Consider the following 19,510-nt stretch of genomic DNA (forward strand, 5'->3'; position numbering starts at 1 on the left):
AGGAAAACCTGAGGTCAATTCTTATAAATATGATGCCTCAATCTGGAACATTTCACATTACTTTTGAGTACCATGGGAATAGTGCTGGAGAACAGCCAGGTAATTATGAGCCCAACTGGCTAGTAAGTTCATATCATGGCTCCACCACTAACTAGGAGTGGGACTTTGGGCAAATTACGTAAATTCCCCATGCCTCAGTTTCTTCATATCTAAGGTGAGGATAGCCACCTGGTGAGTACATACTGAGAGTTCATCGAATTAGGGTTTAGAGTGGTGCCTGGTACACAGTAAACACTCAGTAAATGTTGACTGCTATTCCTTTTCAGAAGTGGACACTTGTTATAGGGTAGGCTGAGTAACCCCGCCTTCCTGAATGCTCAGCTGACTTTGTATAGTGTTTCTGAAATTAGAAATTTGGGTACATTTACAGTTTTACCATATCCACGTAGTGTACCACACGTGCTAATAATAAATACGCTATATCTACCTGATATTTTTTAAATGTCACTTATTTAATTATATTTTCAAAGGGAAATTTATAATACCACGTTAAATAATAAACTGGGCTTTCTTGCCATAAATAGAAAGTACTTGTTAAAATAACGTATAGCTGTTCAAACAATTATTTTGTGTCCTAGTAAAGTCACTTCTCCTATGCCAGTGTTAAGCCCTCTTCTCTTTGGGAGACATGGCATTAGATGTTGTCAGCACTTATCTAAAGACCCATTGTGTCCTATAGCCTCTTAGTCTACATTTTCTGAAAACAGTTTTTTAAAAAGCCTACTCATCTGAAATAATAAAAGCTCAAATTAAGTCAAATCCATTTTAATACCTAAAAATGGCCGTAACAGTAGGGAATTGGATTTTGAGTAGTTCACTAATAATTTGGTCAGCAATTTATTGAGTAGCTATTTGTGCAGAGCGACTTTGAGGTGATAGCTGAGAAATATTTTTGCTTTTAGGCAGCTTGTCAAGTATCCTGACACAAGCAGTTCCTTAGTTGTCTTTGTGAGCCATGCATTCTCAAAGATGGTGATATGGCATAGCCAGATATCAAGTATATCTGCGGCATTAAAATTTCATTGGGGAGCAGTTAAGAAAAAAACGTCTGAAAGTGTCCTGAGGCGGCCATAATGAAACAAACTAAAAAGAGGTGAAGAAAGATTGACGTAGACCAAACATAGGGCCACAATGCAATCTGAAACCTTGTAGCTCCAGCATCAGTAATAAACTTATAAGAATTATTTCTCATCTTCTTGGTGTGCCCACGGGATTTGCTAATCCTCCATGTAAAAACCCTCAGATATGTAAAGATAGCATTGAGGAAGTATGATATCTTTTTTCCGTACTGTGCCAAGCATTATTTTTTTCCTTCAGATTTTGTTTTCTTTGGGCTATCATGGTTTCAAGTCTTAGCATCCTGATCAATCTTCTGTCAACAGGTGACAAAGTAATATTTAATAAAGTGCCAAATGATCGGTAGCAATGAGTTCACTCCACCTCACCATATGAGGGAGAGGAGAACAAGAAGAATTAAGGGAAAACTTTACTGGAGGAGGTGAGAATTGAACTGAGCTTTGAAGTTTTGGCCAACGGAAAGATTCAAAAGAACATTCCAGATTTGGACGATGGAGTCTGGGGTGGAATTAAATATGTGCTTGGCATTAACCACATGCTGAATAAATTTCTGTTGAATGTTTGTTCGTTGAATAAGAGTTGATGGTGTAGGATGGCTGTAGAGCTGCAAGTTGCCTGAGACAAGAATCTGATCAGTGTGAATATTCATGCTTTGGAGACACCTTCCTCTTGTCCTTATATAATACTTTTTTGATGACTCTAGTTCAAGTTATCTCTTACACAATTATGTGCTAGTTAGAGAGCAAAATTATAATTTGTCCCTATAGGGTTCCCTAATGTTAAAAGATATTTCTTATTCAGATTGTCAGATGGGATCAGACTGCTTTAGAGATCACTCCTGTGCTACAGGAGAGCTAGCGAGCTGCCTGGAATTCTCCAGAGGAGTGGTTCCAACTGTAAGAGAAAGTAGGCTCCTGTAGGCCACTGGCGATACTGAAATTGTCCAGAAAAGACACTGGCAGGCCAGCTCCATGGAGATGTAACTTGAGACCTTCATGACCTTGATATCCAAAAGCCTTAAACCAGCACTTGAAGAAGAGATTAAATTCTAGCTTAAAATTTGATCCTAGATTAAATTTTAGGCTTTGCCATTCTGGAGCTCAGCCTCTGGAGCAGCCACGTGAAGAAGCAGAACTCCTGGTGTGTTTTGGGAGCAGCTGTCTTCCCCATCCAGCTTTTCAGCTGCAGGGATTGTTGGGTTTTTTCCTTTGTTTTTTCAATGGAGGGAGAACCAGGTTCTAACAACACTGTGCTGTTTGCACTTGAATTTTCCTTCCAGATGACCCGTCTCATCTTTATCCCTGTATCATCCATCCCTCACTTCGTCATGTTTTCACTCCTGACTGCTGCTATCCAGTGTATAGTCAGCCCCATGCTGGCTCACTTATCATGCTTAAATCCATTTGTGACATCGGATTAGAGGTCCCATGTATATATGGTCTTGTCTTTGTTTCAGTCCAGGTGTAACCTAGGCAGATGGCACTCTTTGCAGTAGGCAGGACCTCCGGGGCCCTTAAGAGTGAAGACGATTCACCTGCTTGTTTGCCTCCGTTCCTTTCCGCAGTAGCTGGCCACTTAGCTTACGCTAAGGAAAGGAAGAGTTATAAAAGTGGGTGTGATGTTAATGATTTGGGCAGAGTTGCTACTCGCTTGATTGCTGGTGTTTGAAATGCCCTTAGCTGGAGGGGAAAAAATCTCTCTCTTCTATGGTTATAGGCAAGACTTAAAATACAAACCCCTCATGCAGCGACAACACATTCAGTTTAACACACACAGAGGTAGAAAGGACTTCTACCAGGTTCTTTCCAGAGAACAGGTTTGATTCCGGATTGTGCACTGCACACACTGAATCCCACAAGGGGGCGCGGCAGGGGAGGGGTGTAAAGAGGGAAATTCTGGCATTGACGCCTTTTGCCTGTTGAATAGACTCACTTCTGCTGTCTCTCCAAGGCCGTGGCAACATGTGCATGGTAAGAGCAGGCTCCTGACTTCATTTATACCTCATGAAGTTTTTCTTTCTTTTACCCTCTGGACCGTAAAAAGTAACAAATGATTTTGACGATGTGATTTTGGGAGGCAAAAAGCAGGCCACACTGTAATCTAACACCGGCCAAGGCAACAGCCTAACGACTGTAACATCCCAGGTCTCAAACAGCACGTTAGTGCTTTTTGCGTGTTATTTTATTTCATCTTCACAACAACCCTACAAAATAAGCACCAGTGTTAATGCTCTTTTACTGATGAGGGAACTGAAGGTCACAGAGATTAATTAACTTGTTGATATGACACAGCTAGCAGGTGGAAGGGCCAGGCCTCAAACCAGGTCTATCTGATTCTAGACTCAGCGCATAACCACTGTTCCGTGCTGCCTCTCCATTTGAAACCAATATAGTGCATAGCTTTGCAAGTTTACCTTTCCTTTAGAAGGCATGTTTTTCCTCTTTTTTTGAGGAAGATGTAAAAAAAAATTATGGTCTTGTTGTATGATATCTGAGGCTAGGTCCTAAGAAGCCGTAAACTTCTGCCTGGCTCCCTTGGGATGCTTGCTCTTGGAACCTACCCGTCAATTCAAGGGGAAGTTCAGGCAGACCTCAGAGAGGTCCAAATGGAGAAAAACCAAGGCCCCTCTCCCACAGTTATAGCTGACCTCACAGCAAGCACAGATTTGCCAGACCTGTGAGTGAGTCGTCAAGAAAGTGAATCCTCCAGCACCCAGATAATCCACTCCAGTTAACGCCACACAAAGAGAAGCTGTCTCCATTGAGTCCAGCCCAACTTGCCAAATAATGAGCATGTTAGGAAATCGGTGTTTAAAGCCACCAATCCCCTCCACCAAAAAAAATATGGGTCTGTATTTGAGAAGCCAGTGGCATTGATTCTCAAACCCGCAGAAACAAGTTGTTTTGTTTCCCAAGCCTGTTGATTAGCACAGTGCTTTGGCCTGTGACATGGTAGCTGCCTTTGGAGGGGTCAGGGGAACGATTTATTTCCTAGCCACCAATGACCATTCTCCCATTTCCCTGGCCTAGCCAGACACCATGCAGCAGAGAGGATTTCACGGGTGATTTAGGTGGTTCCATTCTCCAACCTACCTGCATATTTGCCACCTGCCCCTCTCGCTATTGTTTGGGGCTCCAACTTCATGGGAGGACTTTTCTCTTTATATATTTATATAAGTTTAACTGCAAAAAAAAAAAAAAATTAACAAAGAAACAAGCTTTCCCTTGAACTTCTTATTAAAGGGTTTCCAAAAACTTCAACATAACAGAGGGAGTTTTTGTGGATGGGCTACGTTTCCATGACAAAGACATAGAAATGATAGACCAAATAAACAACAAAAAAAAATCTTTTAAAATACATAATCAGGGCTTCCCTGGTGGCGCAGTGGTTGAGAGTTCGCCTGTCGATGCTAGGGGATACGGGTTCGTGCCCTGGTCCGGGAAGATCCCACATGCCGCAGAGCGGCTGGGCCCGTAAGCCATGGCCGCTGAGGCTGCGTGTCCGGAGCCTGTGCTCCGCAATGGGAGAGGCCACAACAGTGAGAGGCCCGCGTACCGCAAAAAAAAAAAAAAAAAAAAAAAAAAAATAATCAAGTTCAAACAAAGGAATTCAATCTCTAGTTACAAGAAATGGAGACAGAATGTATATTCAGAGTGGTGAACATATATTCAGAGTGGTGAACAGGGCCTCACACTGTGTAGGTCCGTAAGAATTTTTAGCTTTAGATGGAGACATAAAAGGCTGGGGCTGGGATTTTTAACACCCCATAGGGAAAGATGTGCAGCCAGGAGCTGGAATTGAGCTTCTACAAATAGCCCAAACCATGAAAAAAAGGAGTAGGATACTCCATGTGCCTAGAGAAAATGTAAGGAAGCTTGCTTACTGTATATGGACTTGGGTTGTGGAGTATTAGGAGAGGAGAGAGAAATTAGAAATAGGTCAGCACCATTTGTGGGTATAGGTTCAGATTTGCATTCTTACTTACTGTAGGAAGCCTGAGCTAAGAAATTAACAATAAAACTAGTCTCTGCAAAAATATACATAAAACTACTTTGTCATGGTTATTTCCGCAGCGCAAGTCAAACAATTCTTTCTGAAAATAAGCTAACAGTAAAAATTTACAAAGCAAGTAAGGAAACTACCACCATAGGGAAGATAGGTAAGTAGGTAGGCAGGTAGATAGATAGATAGGTAGAGAAATCGTATACTATGGACTAGAGGTGAGAAAGTGAAGTCACTATAAATTTAATCTATAAGATGCCATTTATAAACTAAAATTAATATATAAGCTGATTGAATAAAAAGAAAGACTATAGGGACTTCCCTGATAGTCCAGTGGTATGGTAAAGAATCCTCCTTCCAATGAAGGGGATGTGTGTTCAGTCCCTGGTTGGGGAACTAAGATCCCACATGCTGCGGGGCAACTGAGCCCCACGTGCCACAACAACTCAGCTCGTGTGGCTCAACCAGAGAGAGAAGACCCATGTGCCGCAACTAGAGAGAAGCCCACACACCACAACGAAGACCTGACGCAGCCAAAAAAAAAAAAAAAAGGAAGACTATAACTGGATAAATGAAAGAATAGAAAATAGTGTGAAAAACACATTTAAAAATAACGTTTAGAAATGAAATAATTGTCATTGAGGTTAAAAGCTCATTAGATGAGTGAAGTGTTGGATTATACAAAAAAAATAAAAATTAGAAGAATTAGATTAGAACAAAAGTTAGTGAATTCTAGGATGGATCTAAGGAAAGTAACTTTAGTGTAACACAAGAGATGAAGAGAAAGGAAATATAAACAGTTTATAGGGGTAGGAGATAAAATAAGACCTAAAAGATGTCTAATGTAAGCGTTCCAGGAAGAGAATGGAGACCAAAGCTATAATGGCTCATTTCTTTCAAACTGGTTAAAGGCATTTATCCTTAGACTCGTGAAACATAGCTAATTCCAAGCAGGCTAAATAAAAAGAGCCATACCCAGGTGAACAATGATGTAACTATTGAATATCAAAGAAAAATCTAAAAGCAACCAGAAATTAAAGACAAATTACCTATATAAGGACTACCATTAGACTGACAGTAGAGTTCTTATTTGTAATAGATGTTAAGAAACAATGGAATCATATCTTCAAAGGGCTGAATCTTAGCCTGTGATTCTGTGCCCAGCTATATTATCATTCAAGAGTGAGAAATAAGTAGAGATATTTTCAGACAAGGCAGAACTAAATGATTTACTACTCAGTGATCCCAGCTGAAAGAACTAATAAATGAGGTGCTTTAGTAACAATATCCAATATTTGGATATTGAATCCAAAAGTAGAATGTGGAATTCAAGAAGCAATGCTGAAAAAGGAAATTGACAAACATGTTGATAAATCTAAATAAGCATTGAATGTTTAAAAAATGTTTTTAAAAATGGAAAGAGCCTATATAAGTGAAGATTCTCCAGAGAAACAGAACCAGTAGGACTCTGTGCACGCGCGTGCGTGTGTGTGTGTGTGTGTGTGTGTGTGTGTGTGTGTGGAGAGAGAGAGAGATTGATTATAAGAAATTGGTTCACATGATAATAGAGGCTAATAAGTCCCAATATCTACAGTTAGTCAGCAAGCTGGAGACAGAGGAGAGGCAATGCCAGTGGCCTAGTTCCAGTCCAGAGGCCTGCAGGCTTGTGACCCAGGAGGAACCAATATTTTAGTTGTAGTCTAAAGGCAGGAAAATACCAATGTCCCAAGTCAAAGGCAGTTAGGCAGAAAGAATTCTCTTCTACTCAGTCTTTTTGTTCTAGTCAGTCCTTCAGCTGATTGGATGAGGCCCACCACATCAAGGAAGGCAATCTGCTTTACTCAGTCTACCAATTCCAATGTGAATCTCATCCAGAAACACCCTTACAAACATCTAGAATAATGTTTGACCAAATGTGTCACCCTGTGGCCCAATCAAGTTGACACATAAAATTAACCATCACAAAGACTAACTAGGAAATTGTGTTTACAAACAAGATGGTTGAACAGAAATAACAGGCACAATAACATGGAGGCTGATGAGGAATGGGGACTTTCTGATTGGAGTGAGTGCATTCTAAATTACTTATACTCAGAATTACAAAGGAGGTATGATTAGATTAGATATTGTTTAAATTTTTTTGAGAGGACTACTGAAGAAGTAGATACAAAGTGTATTACATTCAAGTGAATAAAGAGAGAAAGGGGGCATAAAGAAAATTTGATCAACTAGGAGGTAGTAAAGGAGAAATGGAGAAGGGAAGAAAATGGTTACCAGAACAACAGGGTAGAGATAAGTCCAGATGTCTCAGTTGCAAGTGGATTAAACTCAGTTTTTAAAAAGCAAAGATTTTCAAATTTGATTTTAGAAAATCTGGCTAAATGTTATTAATAAGAGTCAGGCCTAAGACTTAGTGATAAAATGAAGTTTAAAGTAAAGAAATGGAATACCAGATATATCAGGCAGTTACTATCCAAAAGAAAAATGGTGCAGCAGTATTACCACTAGGTAATGTTATGTTTAGCACAAAAAAAGAGAAGGTTATGACTTGATGCCAAAAGACATAATTTCTAAGAAGTATATGTAAAACAATGAGTTTGTACACCCAACAAAATAGCCTCCTAATATAGAAAACAAACATTGATAGAATTATGTGGAGAAACTGACAGTAGTAGTAGATTAGTTCATATCTAGTGTGGAAAATATTAATAAGAATATATAAGATTTGAATAATACAATTAAAAACCTTGACATACTAGACATACCTGAACTCTGTACCTCAATAGGAACTTCAGTGATTTTTAAGATATATAAAACATTTACAAAAATATGTTCCATATAAAAACACAAAGGAAGTCAAGCACATACTTCCAAATTAAAATAAACATCACATACATTGACCACAATCAGATCAAATTGGAAATATAAAAAATGAAATGTTTAAAAGAATTTATGAATCAAAGATTAAATCATAATGGAAACTACAAAATATTTATAAATGACAACAAAAATTATGGCATGTAGCTAAAGCAGAATTTAGAGGAAAAATTATAGCCTTAAAAAGTATGTTAAAAGATTAAAAATGTATTTAATAAACATAGTAAATTAGTAAAAGGATAAGTGTAGCAAACTCAAAGAAGAAAGCAGGAAACAATGATCACAAAAGGATAAATTCAATGTAACTTGAAGAAATGGAGCAGTAGAGAGAAAGCAAAACCCAAATTTGGTTTCTTGAAAATACTAGTAAAACAAACCAACCTCTAGCAAGAGTGATAAATTTAAAAGTTTACACAAATTAATCTTAGGCCAGCCAAAGTTAATTTAATTGCCGATCTAGAAGCTAAATCAGAATGGTGGGACGTGGATATTTACTATATTAGCCTCCTGCCTTCTTTATGTTAGAAATATTCCACAATAAAAAGATCATGATCTTTATTTAGGCATTATGCCTTAGTCCAGGCATTGTCTCTTGCCTGTCTTCTGTGTAGCGTGCTTTAACAGATACCAGCTCTCCTACTGTACATCTTGCTTCAAGTGACTCATGCATTCTTGCTTTGCACATGCTTGGTAGATAGTTGAAATCCCAGCAGTTGAAGCAGTGACAGGGTTAAATTGTGAAATCAACAGAATGACTACCTCTAGCAAAGGTTAGGGAGAACAAAACTCCTGTCTACCTGTGGTCAAAATAGATTGATGTACATTGGACAGATGTCGTGGCTGGCCTAGGGACAGCTTCTGTGAAAGGCATAGGCTTCCGTGAGGGTTCCTATCCCCAGCCATCCCAAGATTGTCCAATTGCCTTTCCTTATCTGGTTGATGTTATTATCCCTCCCTTGGGCATTTCCTAAGCTTCAGAGTATGTGTGTAAATGTATGCTTGCACTCTGGCTTGATCTGAGATGTAGACCTCCTCAAGCCTGAGTGCAAAGACCCAGGCATGGAGGGCAGGCACATCCTGCATCTGGAGCCTTGGCCTGCAGTTCCTATGTGTTAGCACTTTTCTCTCGTGCTCTGAAAAACGGCAGGTTGCAAGAAGAGAAAAGAGCTCTTTTTGAGTTTAAAATGAACGCGGACTCAATATATAGTTTTTACTATTCAATTTAAAATCACTGACTTCCTCTCGCAAGCTTCCTTTGATTTGAATAGTGTTCTATTCAATATATTCAAACTATTTTTTTTAAGTTTATTGGCTATGATTCTTAATTGTGGTAAGCACACTGTTCTAAAATGTATATTGTGAGGAAAATTATGATGTCATCAGTTTCTCTTTTCTTTAATATTTCCCTTTCTTCCCTCATAAAATAAATGACCTAATTTTTTTCTGTACTAGGGTATTGTTCCTCTTCTTTTTTAAAAAGGGCCTTTGTTTTATGATTTTAGCAATGAGTTTGCATATAGTTTGGTATGAGGTCAGTAATTTTCCCTAGAATAGCACTTTTGGGTATACTGTCTGGTCATTTAGTAATCTTCTTCTCACATGGGTATGAGCGTTAGCAGTGTAATAACTTAGCAATAACCAGGTGCATGTGGAGAAGGTGCTTTTGTTCCCTTGAGACACTGATAGCATCATGGGTACCACAAAAGAATGTGTCTGCCATTACTATCCAGTGACTGAGTGGCAGACCAGAGAGAGTGCAGTCCCTCAGGGAAGGTGACCCAGTGCATGTGCGATTGCTTTGTTCCCCTCCTACTAGCCTGGCCTTAGAATTAAGTTGGGAAAACAGAGTGAGTTTACCAGGTACTTTTCTATCTATTTAACACTATTGTTGGAATAATCTATTCTTTTATAATAAGACAGTTTGCCGCTTCATATTTCCAATGTTTGTTCCACTTATCCATGGTAAAGTCTTTCCGAAATAATTGAGTCTAACTTAAGCTTACATGAGGCAAATGCCTAAGCCTGATTTGTTTCTTATTATTACTTAAACTTTAACAAAATAAATAACAAAAAAGCTGTTGTAGCTGTTTTCTCTAGGGACTCATGTAAGAACCCTTAAAGGTAGTCATGTCAGATAACATTATCACTTTCTACAGAGGAAGACACCGAATTTGAAAGGTTCCATAATTTGCCAGGTTGCAGAGCTGGGTATAGGGATAGGGCTGGATAGGATTCCTCCAGTGATGCTGATCTTTTCTGAGGCTCCAAATATGGCCTCTCCACTTGCAGTGCAAACACATTTATAAATGGCTATTAACTATATAACATTGCTATAAACATGGAGTTATGGAACTAAGAACAGGAAATAATCAAAATTATTGCGCTTCATTTTTTCTTTGTGCACTCCCTACTATGCTTAAGTGAGAAAGATGTCATTTCCTTATTTCCTTCCACAGAATTTACTAACATTTATCATATCTGTCAGTGTTCTTATGGTACTGAACTTGATAAAGAACATCATAATCTAAAAAAATATGTTAAGCCAAAAATTTTCTCAGAACCTGAATGACGTAGGTCTGTGGTCTGTGTTCATTCTGTTTAACTAGATAATTATCCAGTATGCATTTTAGTTTGTGCTTGTAGGGACCAGACCCTAAGCTATTTTGGTAAATGGGAATGATTCCACTGGAGGACTTGAAGGAATTGGTTCCTAAGCAACACCTGACTTAGCTTCCATCTAGAGACTTGCCTTCCTCCCATGCTGAGGAAGAAGAGTTCTGGCCACCATGGCTTCTGCATGCCTACAGTAAACAGTGAGGCCAGGATCTCCTGCCTCACTTTTCAAAGGGTGTGATCTGATATAGCATCCCTCAGAAGATGCCTCCCATAGTCCCTTCTGTTGCAGTTCCCCGGGATAAGGTCAATTTAATTTGCAACTGGGTGTGATGAGACGTTTTGGGACAAAAATTCATATATAAATATAAATGTGTGTGTGTGTGTGTGTGTGTATATTATTTTCCCTTATTTAAGATTCGCTCAGGGCTTCCCTGGTGGCGCAGTGGTTGAGAATCCGCCTGCCGATGCAGGGGACACGGGTTCGTGCCCCGGTCCGGGAGGATCCCACATGCCACGGAGCGGCTGGGCCCGTGAGCCATGGCCGCTGAGCCTGCGCATCCGGAGCCTGTGCTCCGCAACGGGAGAGGCCACAGCAGTGAGAGGCCCACGTACCGCAAAAAAAAAAAAAAAAGAGATTCACTCTATTGTCAGTCAGTTTTACCTACTTTCCTTACCTGTGAAATGGACATGACATTTCGTGGCAGTTGATGAGAATTATTTCAGAAAGGTTTAGAATTCAGAGATGCTTTCTCGGCTGAAAGTTATTTTTTATTGACGTCATTGAAGTCTTTGAATCTGACCTGCCTTCACTAAGCTTTCCAGGTACATATGCTTGATTATAACATACTTACCTGCAAAAGGTAAATATTTTCTTTTCTGATTGTTTTTGTTGTGGTTTTTTTTTCCCCCAAGTGGGCTTTTCCAAAGCTAATTTATCTGCAAAGAGACATATGCTTTAGGTCTGTACTTGTTCATTTAACTTGGAAAAATTAGGTCATCTTCAAATCTGGCAATGTGGCTTATAAACTTGGCAAAATGGTCTAATTAAAAGCTTCCCGTAGATTTGAAAAAAGAAAAAAAATGATTAGTATCAGTAACGTTTTCATTTTCATGCTTTGTGTATTTATAGGTATATGTCACTTCTCATGTTGTATTAAAAGTATGTTGACTGTCTGCTAACAGTTCATCTCTTTTCTTCTGCAGCCTCCAAGTCTGTTATAAATAGTATGCTACGGGACCCTTCTCAGATTCCAGATGGAGTTCTAGCAAATCAGGTCTATCAGGTATTAATCACAGCTGTCTATTTTCAGTGGCAATGCTGTTATCTGCCTAGCAGAGTAAAGGATTTTAAACCTCATTTAATTACTGTCATCATAAACTATCACTGAGGTCAGGGTGCACCATAAATGGCAGTGCAATATTTGCAAGAAGAGCATTTCACTTTTTAATAGCTTGCTTTTATAGTGAATAAAAAGGATGCAATTTTTGTTTTCTGTGATTAAATCTGAACAGTCTTTTGATAGCTTTAAAAATTTTTTTTTTTTTAGGAAAAGGAATTACTGCTTTTAGGATACTATTTAACTGCAACAGTTTTTGTAGTCACTCATCCCAGACCCCTTCTCTTATTTGTCTGCAGTGCATCGTGAACGACTGCTGTTATGGACCACTGGTGGACTGCATCAAACAGTATCCTTTCCCATAAAATTTTAGGTGCACAATTGACGAGCTTAGACTCAGTGGAGGAGATGTGTCTAGCTTTAACCTGACATAAAGTTCTGCTTCACAAAACACATTTCATACTCTTCTATTTTATATTCAATCAACTGGAGGGTCACTGCAGACCATTCTTTTCTACAGCTTAAAAAAAAAAAAAAATCAGATAGGCCCCAGGAAGATGTCAGTTCAGCAGTTGCACAGTCACTGGCTTATTTCAAACTGCTTGGTTTTCAGTGAGTTTAAAGGTACAGAGTCATGAGGCAAGTAACACGTTGTCTTGGATGTCTAACCATTCCAGTGAACATTTTTTCAAATATAACACATTTCTATTTAAAATGAACCAAATTTAGTTGAGAATAAATTTTGAGCCTGGAGTTAAAGGATGATGTGATTAAAATGCCACCAGAGACCATCACATTTTAAAGGGCAGTAGATTCTTATTGCTTAAATGTTGATTACAATCTGAGCCCTTGCTTGGGTTCCTAATAAACATTTTTAGAGAAAACCAAGCTAATTTTTCCCTCTGGACTGAATTTAAGGCTATGAGAACAGATGTCCAGTCATTCTTCATTAAAGATATTGAGATTACTAGAGTTAATGCTTGCTTCTTCAAACAGGATTTGAGTGGACAGCAACTAGACTTGGTGAAGGAGGACATTTTTAATCAATACCTTTAGTAGTGTTGTGGCAACACTAAGGATATTGACAGTCCTTGGCTCAAAAAGTTTATTCAAAAAGTAAATAATTAGCAATTTTTTAATGGGAATCATATCTATCTGAGTCCATGAGTCTCATATTTCTCAATAATGTAACATGCCCTTCCTGGGTTTTGTTAGCATGGGTGGCATTGCGACCAGTTGTGACTCGGTGATTACCAGCAAGGAGGCTTTTTGTTAGGAGTCAGTGAAATTTTTGTAAAAAAAAAGATTCATTTTCTTTTTTTCATAAAGTTAACCTTTGAAAAATAATCTTTTATCAGAACCCTCTTGTAAGAATATTCAGTATCTATGTTACAGCCCTTGGTATATTTATTCTTCCAATCTAACTTAATCTATTATATTTATTAATATATAATATTAATATATTATAGCCCTTTGTATATTTCTTATTCCAATCTAACTTAAATTAATAAAAATCACAGCATTGTCATAAGCTTGCCTCTTTATTAGACCAAAGTGAAACTATACTTCTATTTTCAGTGTAAAATTAATGATAGTGTTAGAAACTGTCGGAATGCCAACCTCACATTGCTACAGTGATAAAGTTTAGCACATTCATGTAACAACTAACACCATCTCAGAGTATCTGGGGTGGAATTACATGTTAATTTTGAAGCACATAAAATAGTTAAAAATCAATTTAAAGTCAAGGTTTTAAAAGCATAATGTCTTTTGAAGGATTACTTATTGACTTTAAATATAACTATCTAATTATATATGCATGGACTAACGTATGAAGTCAACTGCTTTGCAAATGCCAGGAGGCTGTTTTTCAGTAATAGTTGAGATGCTTACGGGAAGCTAGATTGCTGTATTGCTGGGGAAGAAAATGGCTTGTGAGGTTATTTACAAGTTTTGCCCCATGGTCACTGCCATACATCAATAATAGGTATTATTATAGAGAAAGTCTAAGTGTTTCTGCTTATGAAGCATTATAAATTCTGTTTGGAGTATTTTCCTTGCATTTTTGCCATCATTCACTTTCCTTTTTTGGCTGTGTTATTGCCAGTAGAATTTAAAGTAGTACATGATTTCAGTTGATAAAGATAATGATGTATGTCTGTAAATTGTATTCACTGACTAGATTATAATTTCACAGTTCCATTATGCCTATTGCCAATAAAATTACTGTTTTTATAAGCTTTATTTTCTAGACCTTGTATTTTATATATGTTTATATCAAACAAAGCATAATCAAGAAGTATATCTTTCCAAATTTTCAAATTAGTGATTGCTTTTACCGTGCAAAATAAAACAGGCTGGGATGTTCATAGAGAATTGATTTTATCTTTGCACTGAGATAGTAGCAGTTTAATATAATGTAAATACACTTGCATAGGTGTTTCTGAGGCTGATCAACAGGAATTATTTTATTTCACACTGAGTAAAAATTATTGAATTTTCATGTGAGTGGAAATGCTATTTGTATGTTGTTCTGATAATTTGGTAACGTTTACATTGCTTACTCGATAAATTGCATCATTTCATTAGAAAGCACACACTTAATAAATAGAATAGGTGCAAAACCTTTTTACTCCATTATGAAAATGTTACATGTAGACATTTGTTTAAGTAGAATAAAGTAAATTGGTCATTTGTTAATAAGACGCCGAAAAAGCACAGTAGCAAAGAGTATATAAACTGTCATTGTCCTTTCTTTTTCTTTTGGTGTCTACTGTAATTCTTCCTACATAGCCACGCCCACTCACCTTTCCTGCCACAGGTTATATTCAGGGACACAAAAGGCATGAGAAACCGGCCACCTCAACTTTCCAAAGTGTGACTTCAGGACAAGCTATTAGACAAAGACCTAAACAGAGGAGCAAGGAAAGACAAGGGTACAGGAAGCTTGAAGTGCTGTGGGTTTCATTTCTGTACCATCAGTAACCTTGGTTTCATGATTCAACATTTTAGATGTAAATAATTTACAACAATAAAAGTGAGAGCACATTTATGTGGAATAGAAGTAAATAATTTAGTTCTCAAATGTGGGATGCCCCTAGTAATGAGAAACCATTGAGAGGTATTCATCAGATATCTTCAATGGACTCTGCAACTGTGTGAAATTTTGTGATTTAAGAATTTGTTTTCTTTATTTTGTTTTCAGTGAGAAGGAAGAGCAGTCCTATGCATGGGGAGGAGGGGACAACAGAAGGAAAATGATAATGACTTGGGGCTTGTTTTGACAGTGGATACGAGTGGTCTCACCTCTTGAATTCTAAGATTTAAGTGATATTCACCTGTATGTGTTGATAAAGAGCAGACTAATTCTCTAAGAATTTTTAATTTTACAAATAATATATAAGCTTTATTTCATTTAAATTGGACTCTCGCAGTGCATGATCAGAAGTAAAGAGTCTCTGGTAAGCCAAGGAGTGATAGGACCAGGTTGGCATCAGTGAGATGGAGAATTAGATAATTACAGGCACACCTCATTTTATTGTGCTTCACTTTATTATGCTTCGCAGATATTATGCCTTTTACAAATTGAAGGTTTGTGGCAAGCCAGCATCGAGCAAGTCTGTTGGATTCATTTTCCCCATAGCATTTGCTCACTTCCTGTCTCTGCGTCACCTTTTGGTAATTCTTACAGTATTTTAAACCTTTTCATTATTATTATATTTGTTACCGTCATCTGTGATGTTACAGTAGCAAAAAGATTAGGACTCGCTGAGGGCTCAGATGACGGTTAACATCTTTTAGCAATAAAGTATTTTTTAATTAAGGTATGTGCATTTTTTTGGACATAATGCTTTTGGGCACTTCATAGACAACATTATAGTGTAAAAATAACTTTTATATGCACTGGGAAACTAAAAAATTCATGTAACTTGCTTTACTGCGATATTTTTTTTATTCTGGAACTGAATCCACAATATCTGCAAGGTCTACCTATGTTACCAAATGCTTTTGACAGAATTAAAGTACCAGAATAGGATAACACTCCTTTTCACACTTTGTACAATCTCATCCTTTTGGAAAATAGACCAGAATTCCAAGTCTCTTTCCTGACTTCATTACTTACTGGCCATGAGACTGTCAGAAGGTTCTTCAGCCTTCCTGAACCTAGCTTTCGTTAACTGTAAAAATGGTACTTGCTCATGTGGTTGTTGTGAAGATTAAATAAGATGATACACCAAAGTGTTTAGCACAAAGGCTTAGTATATGGTATTTAAGAAATATTAACTAATATCAATTATCTTTACATAATCAATTTTAATATTTTTTAAAGAAGCCGGACAGAGGTCACAGACACAGGCTTTGCAGAGATTTTATACTGATCCTCTGCTCTGCCACACATTAGCCGTATGACCTTGTGCAGATTTCTTTCTAAGCCTCGGTTTTCTCATCTGTAAGATAAGGATAATAATAACTGTGAGGATGAAATAGAATACATAAAGCACTTAATACAGTGCCTGCCTCATAGTAGCGCTCAAAACTTTTTTTTTTTTTTGGCCGCCTGGCACGCGGGATCTTAGTTCCCCTACCAGGGGTCGAACCTGTGCCGCCTGCAGTGGAAGCACGGAGTCTTAACCACTGGACCGCCAGGGAAGTCCCAGCACTCAAAACATTCATATGTGACTGTGTATGTATTTATGTGCATTATATAATATGTGAAAACTTGCACACACGAGAAAAAGACTTGAAACAGCCTCTGTACCCACACCCTGATCCACAGCCCTTTACTAGGATGTCTTTCCTCCAGAGTGCATATAATTCTCAACAAGTCAGTTGTTTGACTTCCCAAGTCACAGAAGATCACCAGTCATAGACTAGAAGTGAAATAGGAGCTGCTAAATGCTGGCTTTGTGACAAGTGTGAATTCACAGAAGATTTATGGAACTCTGTAAGACTGGAAACTCTTTTAGGGCAAAGGCTGGTTGGTATTCTTTGCTGTACCTAGTAAGTGCTTAATAAATGGTCCTAAATTGAACTGAGGGATTTTTAACGTAGCATAAAGGATGTTTAAAATGAATTTCTTTTCAAAAGAAGATAAAGTACGCATCCATTTACAAATCTTTATTTGCCAAAATCCGTTTAAACATTATAGAAAAAAGTCTATCGAATCACTTAAATGAGGGGATTTGTAAAGAAATCTCACTCCTCAGAGATGTGGGCTGTATGAGGAGGTACTTGCTGTAATTACCTCCATTGGTCATTTCGTCTCAAAGTATAGCCCTGGTATTAGTGTGCTTTAATTCTACCTATGTTACCCTCCTTAACTAACACTTCCCAGTGCCATTGGTCACGAGCATGAAGTTCTGCTCAGGGACTTGCTTCTGGAGAAAAACCTGTCCTTCCTAGGTAAGTATTGCTTACGTCCTCTCCAGCATATGTTATCTCCACGGGTGCTTAAATATATATTTTTTAAAATCTTCCACTTGCAGTTATGATGTACTAAAGGAAGAGAAAATGATGATGGATGCTGTGCATGTTATCTTTTATTGATTTAGAACTGAGCAGGAACTCAGTTACCTAATCCCCTGTATACACAGCACATGCACAGGCTTGCAATTAATATTTTATAGCATAAGTGGCTGAAAAAATGCTTTAATATCTGTTGCAGTATTACTTTTGGTGTCATGAGATATTAGCCATAATCTAGGCCTTCCAAGAGAAAGAAACAAAAGAAATATTGTCCATAAAATACTTTATATATTAAAAAGAATTGTTAGAAAAATTCATGTTAGGTATTTTTGTCTCATGTATGGAATCGGCTAGTACTTTTACTTGAAAATGAAATACTGAGCTTTTATTATTTTTATGCCAAACATGAATTGTTCTCATAGATTTAGTATGATTTTTTAAAATCTCACATGTATGCATGTGTTTGTGTGCCAATGTGGAATCTTACTACAGATTATTTCTTTCAACATCTCTTACGCATTAGAAATTAAGCCTCAAAAGGCATTCATGTGATAACCGATCACAGCAACCATGAAGCACTCTACAATTCCTCTGTAGAGAAGAGGAGAATTAATTCCTCTTCTCCATTTTAAATGTGGTAATTTATCAAGGTTCTGTACAGATCGTATTATTGTACACATCTGTTTTATGTAGATGTTTAAGAGTTTGCATAGTGTATTTTTTTTAGTTTAAAAACATCAAACAATATTGGATTACATAATTTTTGCTCCAAAATGGACAAGACTTACCCAAGGAAAGTCAAATGAATAGTCATATGTCAAGTTGAGGAAGGATGTTGAATACAGTCCTGCAAGAAGTCTGTTTTAACTCTTAATATTCAATATTTTTATTAGTGACCTGGAGAATGGAGTTGAATGTGTTATAAGATTGTTGATAATTTTAAGATGGGGTATACCATAAATATTCTCCAGCGAGAGTTAAGGAAAGCTGATAAATTAGGAAAGTGGCCTCAGATTACTGAATTAAATTTTGCTATGCAAAAGCAGCAAGTTTTTGTTTTTTTTAACATCTTTATTGGAGTATAATTGCTTTACAATGGTGTGTTAGTTTCTGCTTTATACAAAGTGAATCAGTTATACATATACATATGTTCCCAGATCTCTTCCTTCTTGCATTTCCCTCCTACCCACCCTCCCTATCCCACCCCTCTAGGTGGTCACAAAGCACCGAGCTGATCTCCCTGTGCTATGCAGCTGCTTCCCACTACCTATCTATTTTACGTTTGCTAGTGTATATATGTCCATGCCACTCTCTCACTTTGTCCCAGCTTACCCTTTCCCCTCCCCATATCCTCAAGTCCTTTCTCTAGTAGGTCTGCATCTTTATTCCTGTCTTGCCCCTAGGTTCTTCATGACCTTTTTTTTTTTTTAGATTCCATATATATGTGTTAGCATATGGTATTTGTTTTTCTGACTTACTTCACTCTGTATGACAGTCTCTAGGTCCATCCACCTCACTACAAATAACTCAGTTTTGTTCCTTTTTATGGCTGAGTAATATTCCATTGTATATATGTGCCACAAGAAGATGTGGCACATATATACAATGGAATATTATTCAGCCATAAAATGTTTTTTTATATAAGAAGAACAACTGAGATGTTCAGCATATGGAAAGAGGGTGAATTAGATAGAAATCACGTTTTAAAATCTGATAAAAAACAAGAGTGTATAATGACTCAGAACCAGTTGGAATGGATGACCTATGATGCACCATGAGATATGGTGTAGAACTATGGAGTTCCGATAATATTATGAAGTATCTGATCATATCGATCACTCAGTGACCAATACGGCACGGCCAAGTCTATTGTTTGAAGCCACTGACTGAGCAGTCATATTTTCAAGACTGCTTGGTATACATCAAGCATACATCTGCTTAAGAGTAGTCAGGCCCTTGGCACCACTTCTTTGCTTCGACTAGCTTTTCTCTGCTTCCTTCCTGAGGACTAGAAGACCCCACCAGGGAGGAAAAGCAAAGGGCTTACTCATGGCTTAAACTTAGTCCCAGGTCCT

General features: G+C 37.7%; 1 protein-coding gene across 3 annotated transcripts in view; it reads left to right on the plus strand.

The window, feature by feature from the left end:
• The window catches only part of CDIN1 (CDAN1 interacting nuclease 1), a 220,117-nt gene that overhangs the window by 94,182 nt on the left and 106,425 nt on the right, over positions 1–19,510 (plus strand). For all 3 annotated transcript variants that reach the window (XM_065871753.1, XM_065871752.1, XM_065871754.1), the window contains 3 exons: positions 11,836–11,915; positions 12,269–12,318; positions 17,305–17,372. In XM_065871753.1, coding sequence (XP_065727825.1) covers positions 11,836–11,915; positions 12,269–12,318; positions 17,305–17,372 — 198 coding nt within the window. The remainder of the gene's footprint in view (positions 1–11,835; positions 11,916–12,268; positions 12,319–17,304; positions 17,373–19,510) is intronic.

The sequence above is a fragment of the Phocoena phocoena genome, chromosome 2 (assembly GCF_963924675.1).
Source record: "Phocoena phocoena chromosome 2, mPhoPho1.1, whole genome shotgun sequence".
Taxonomy (NCBI): Eukaryota; Metazoa; Chordata; class Mammalia; order Artiodactyla; family Phocoenidae; genus Phocoena; species Phocoena phocoena.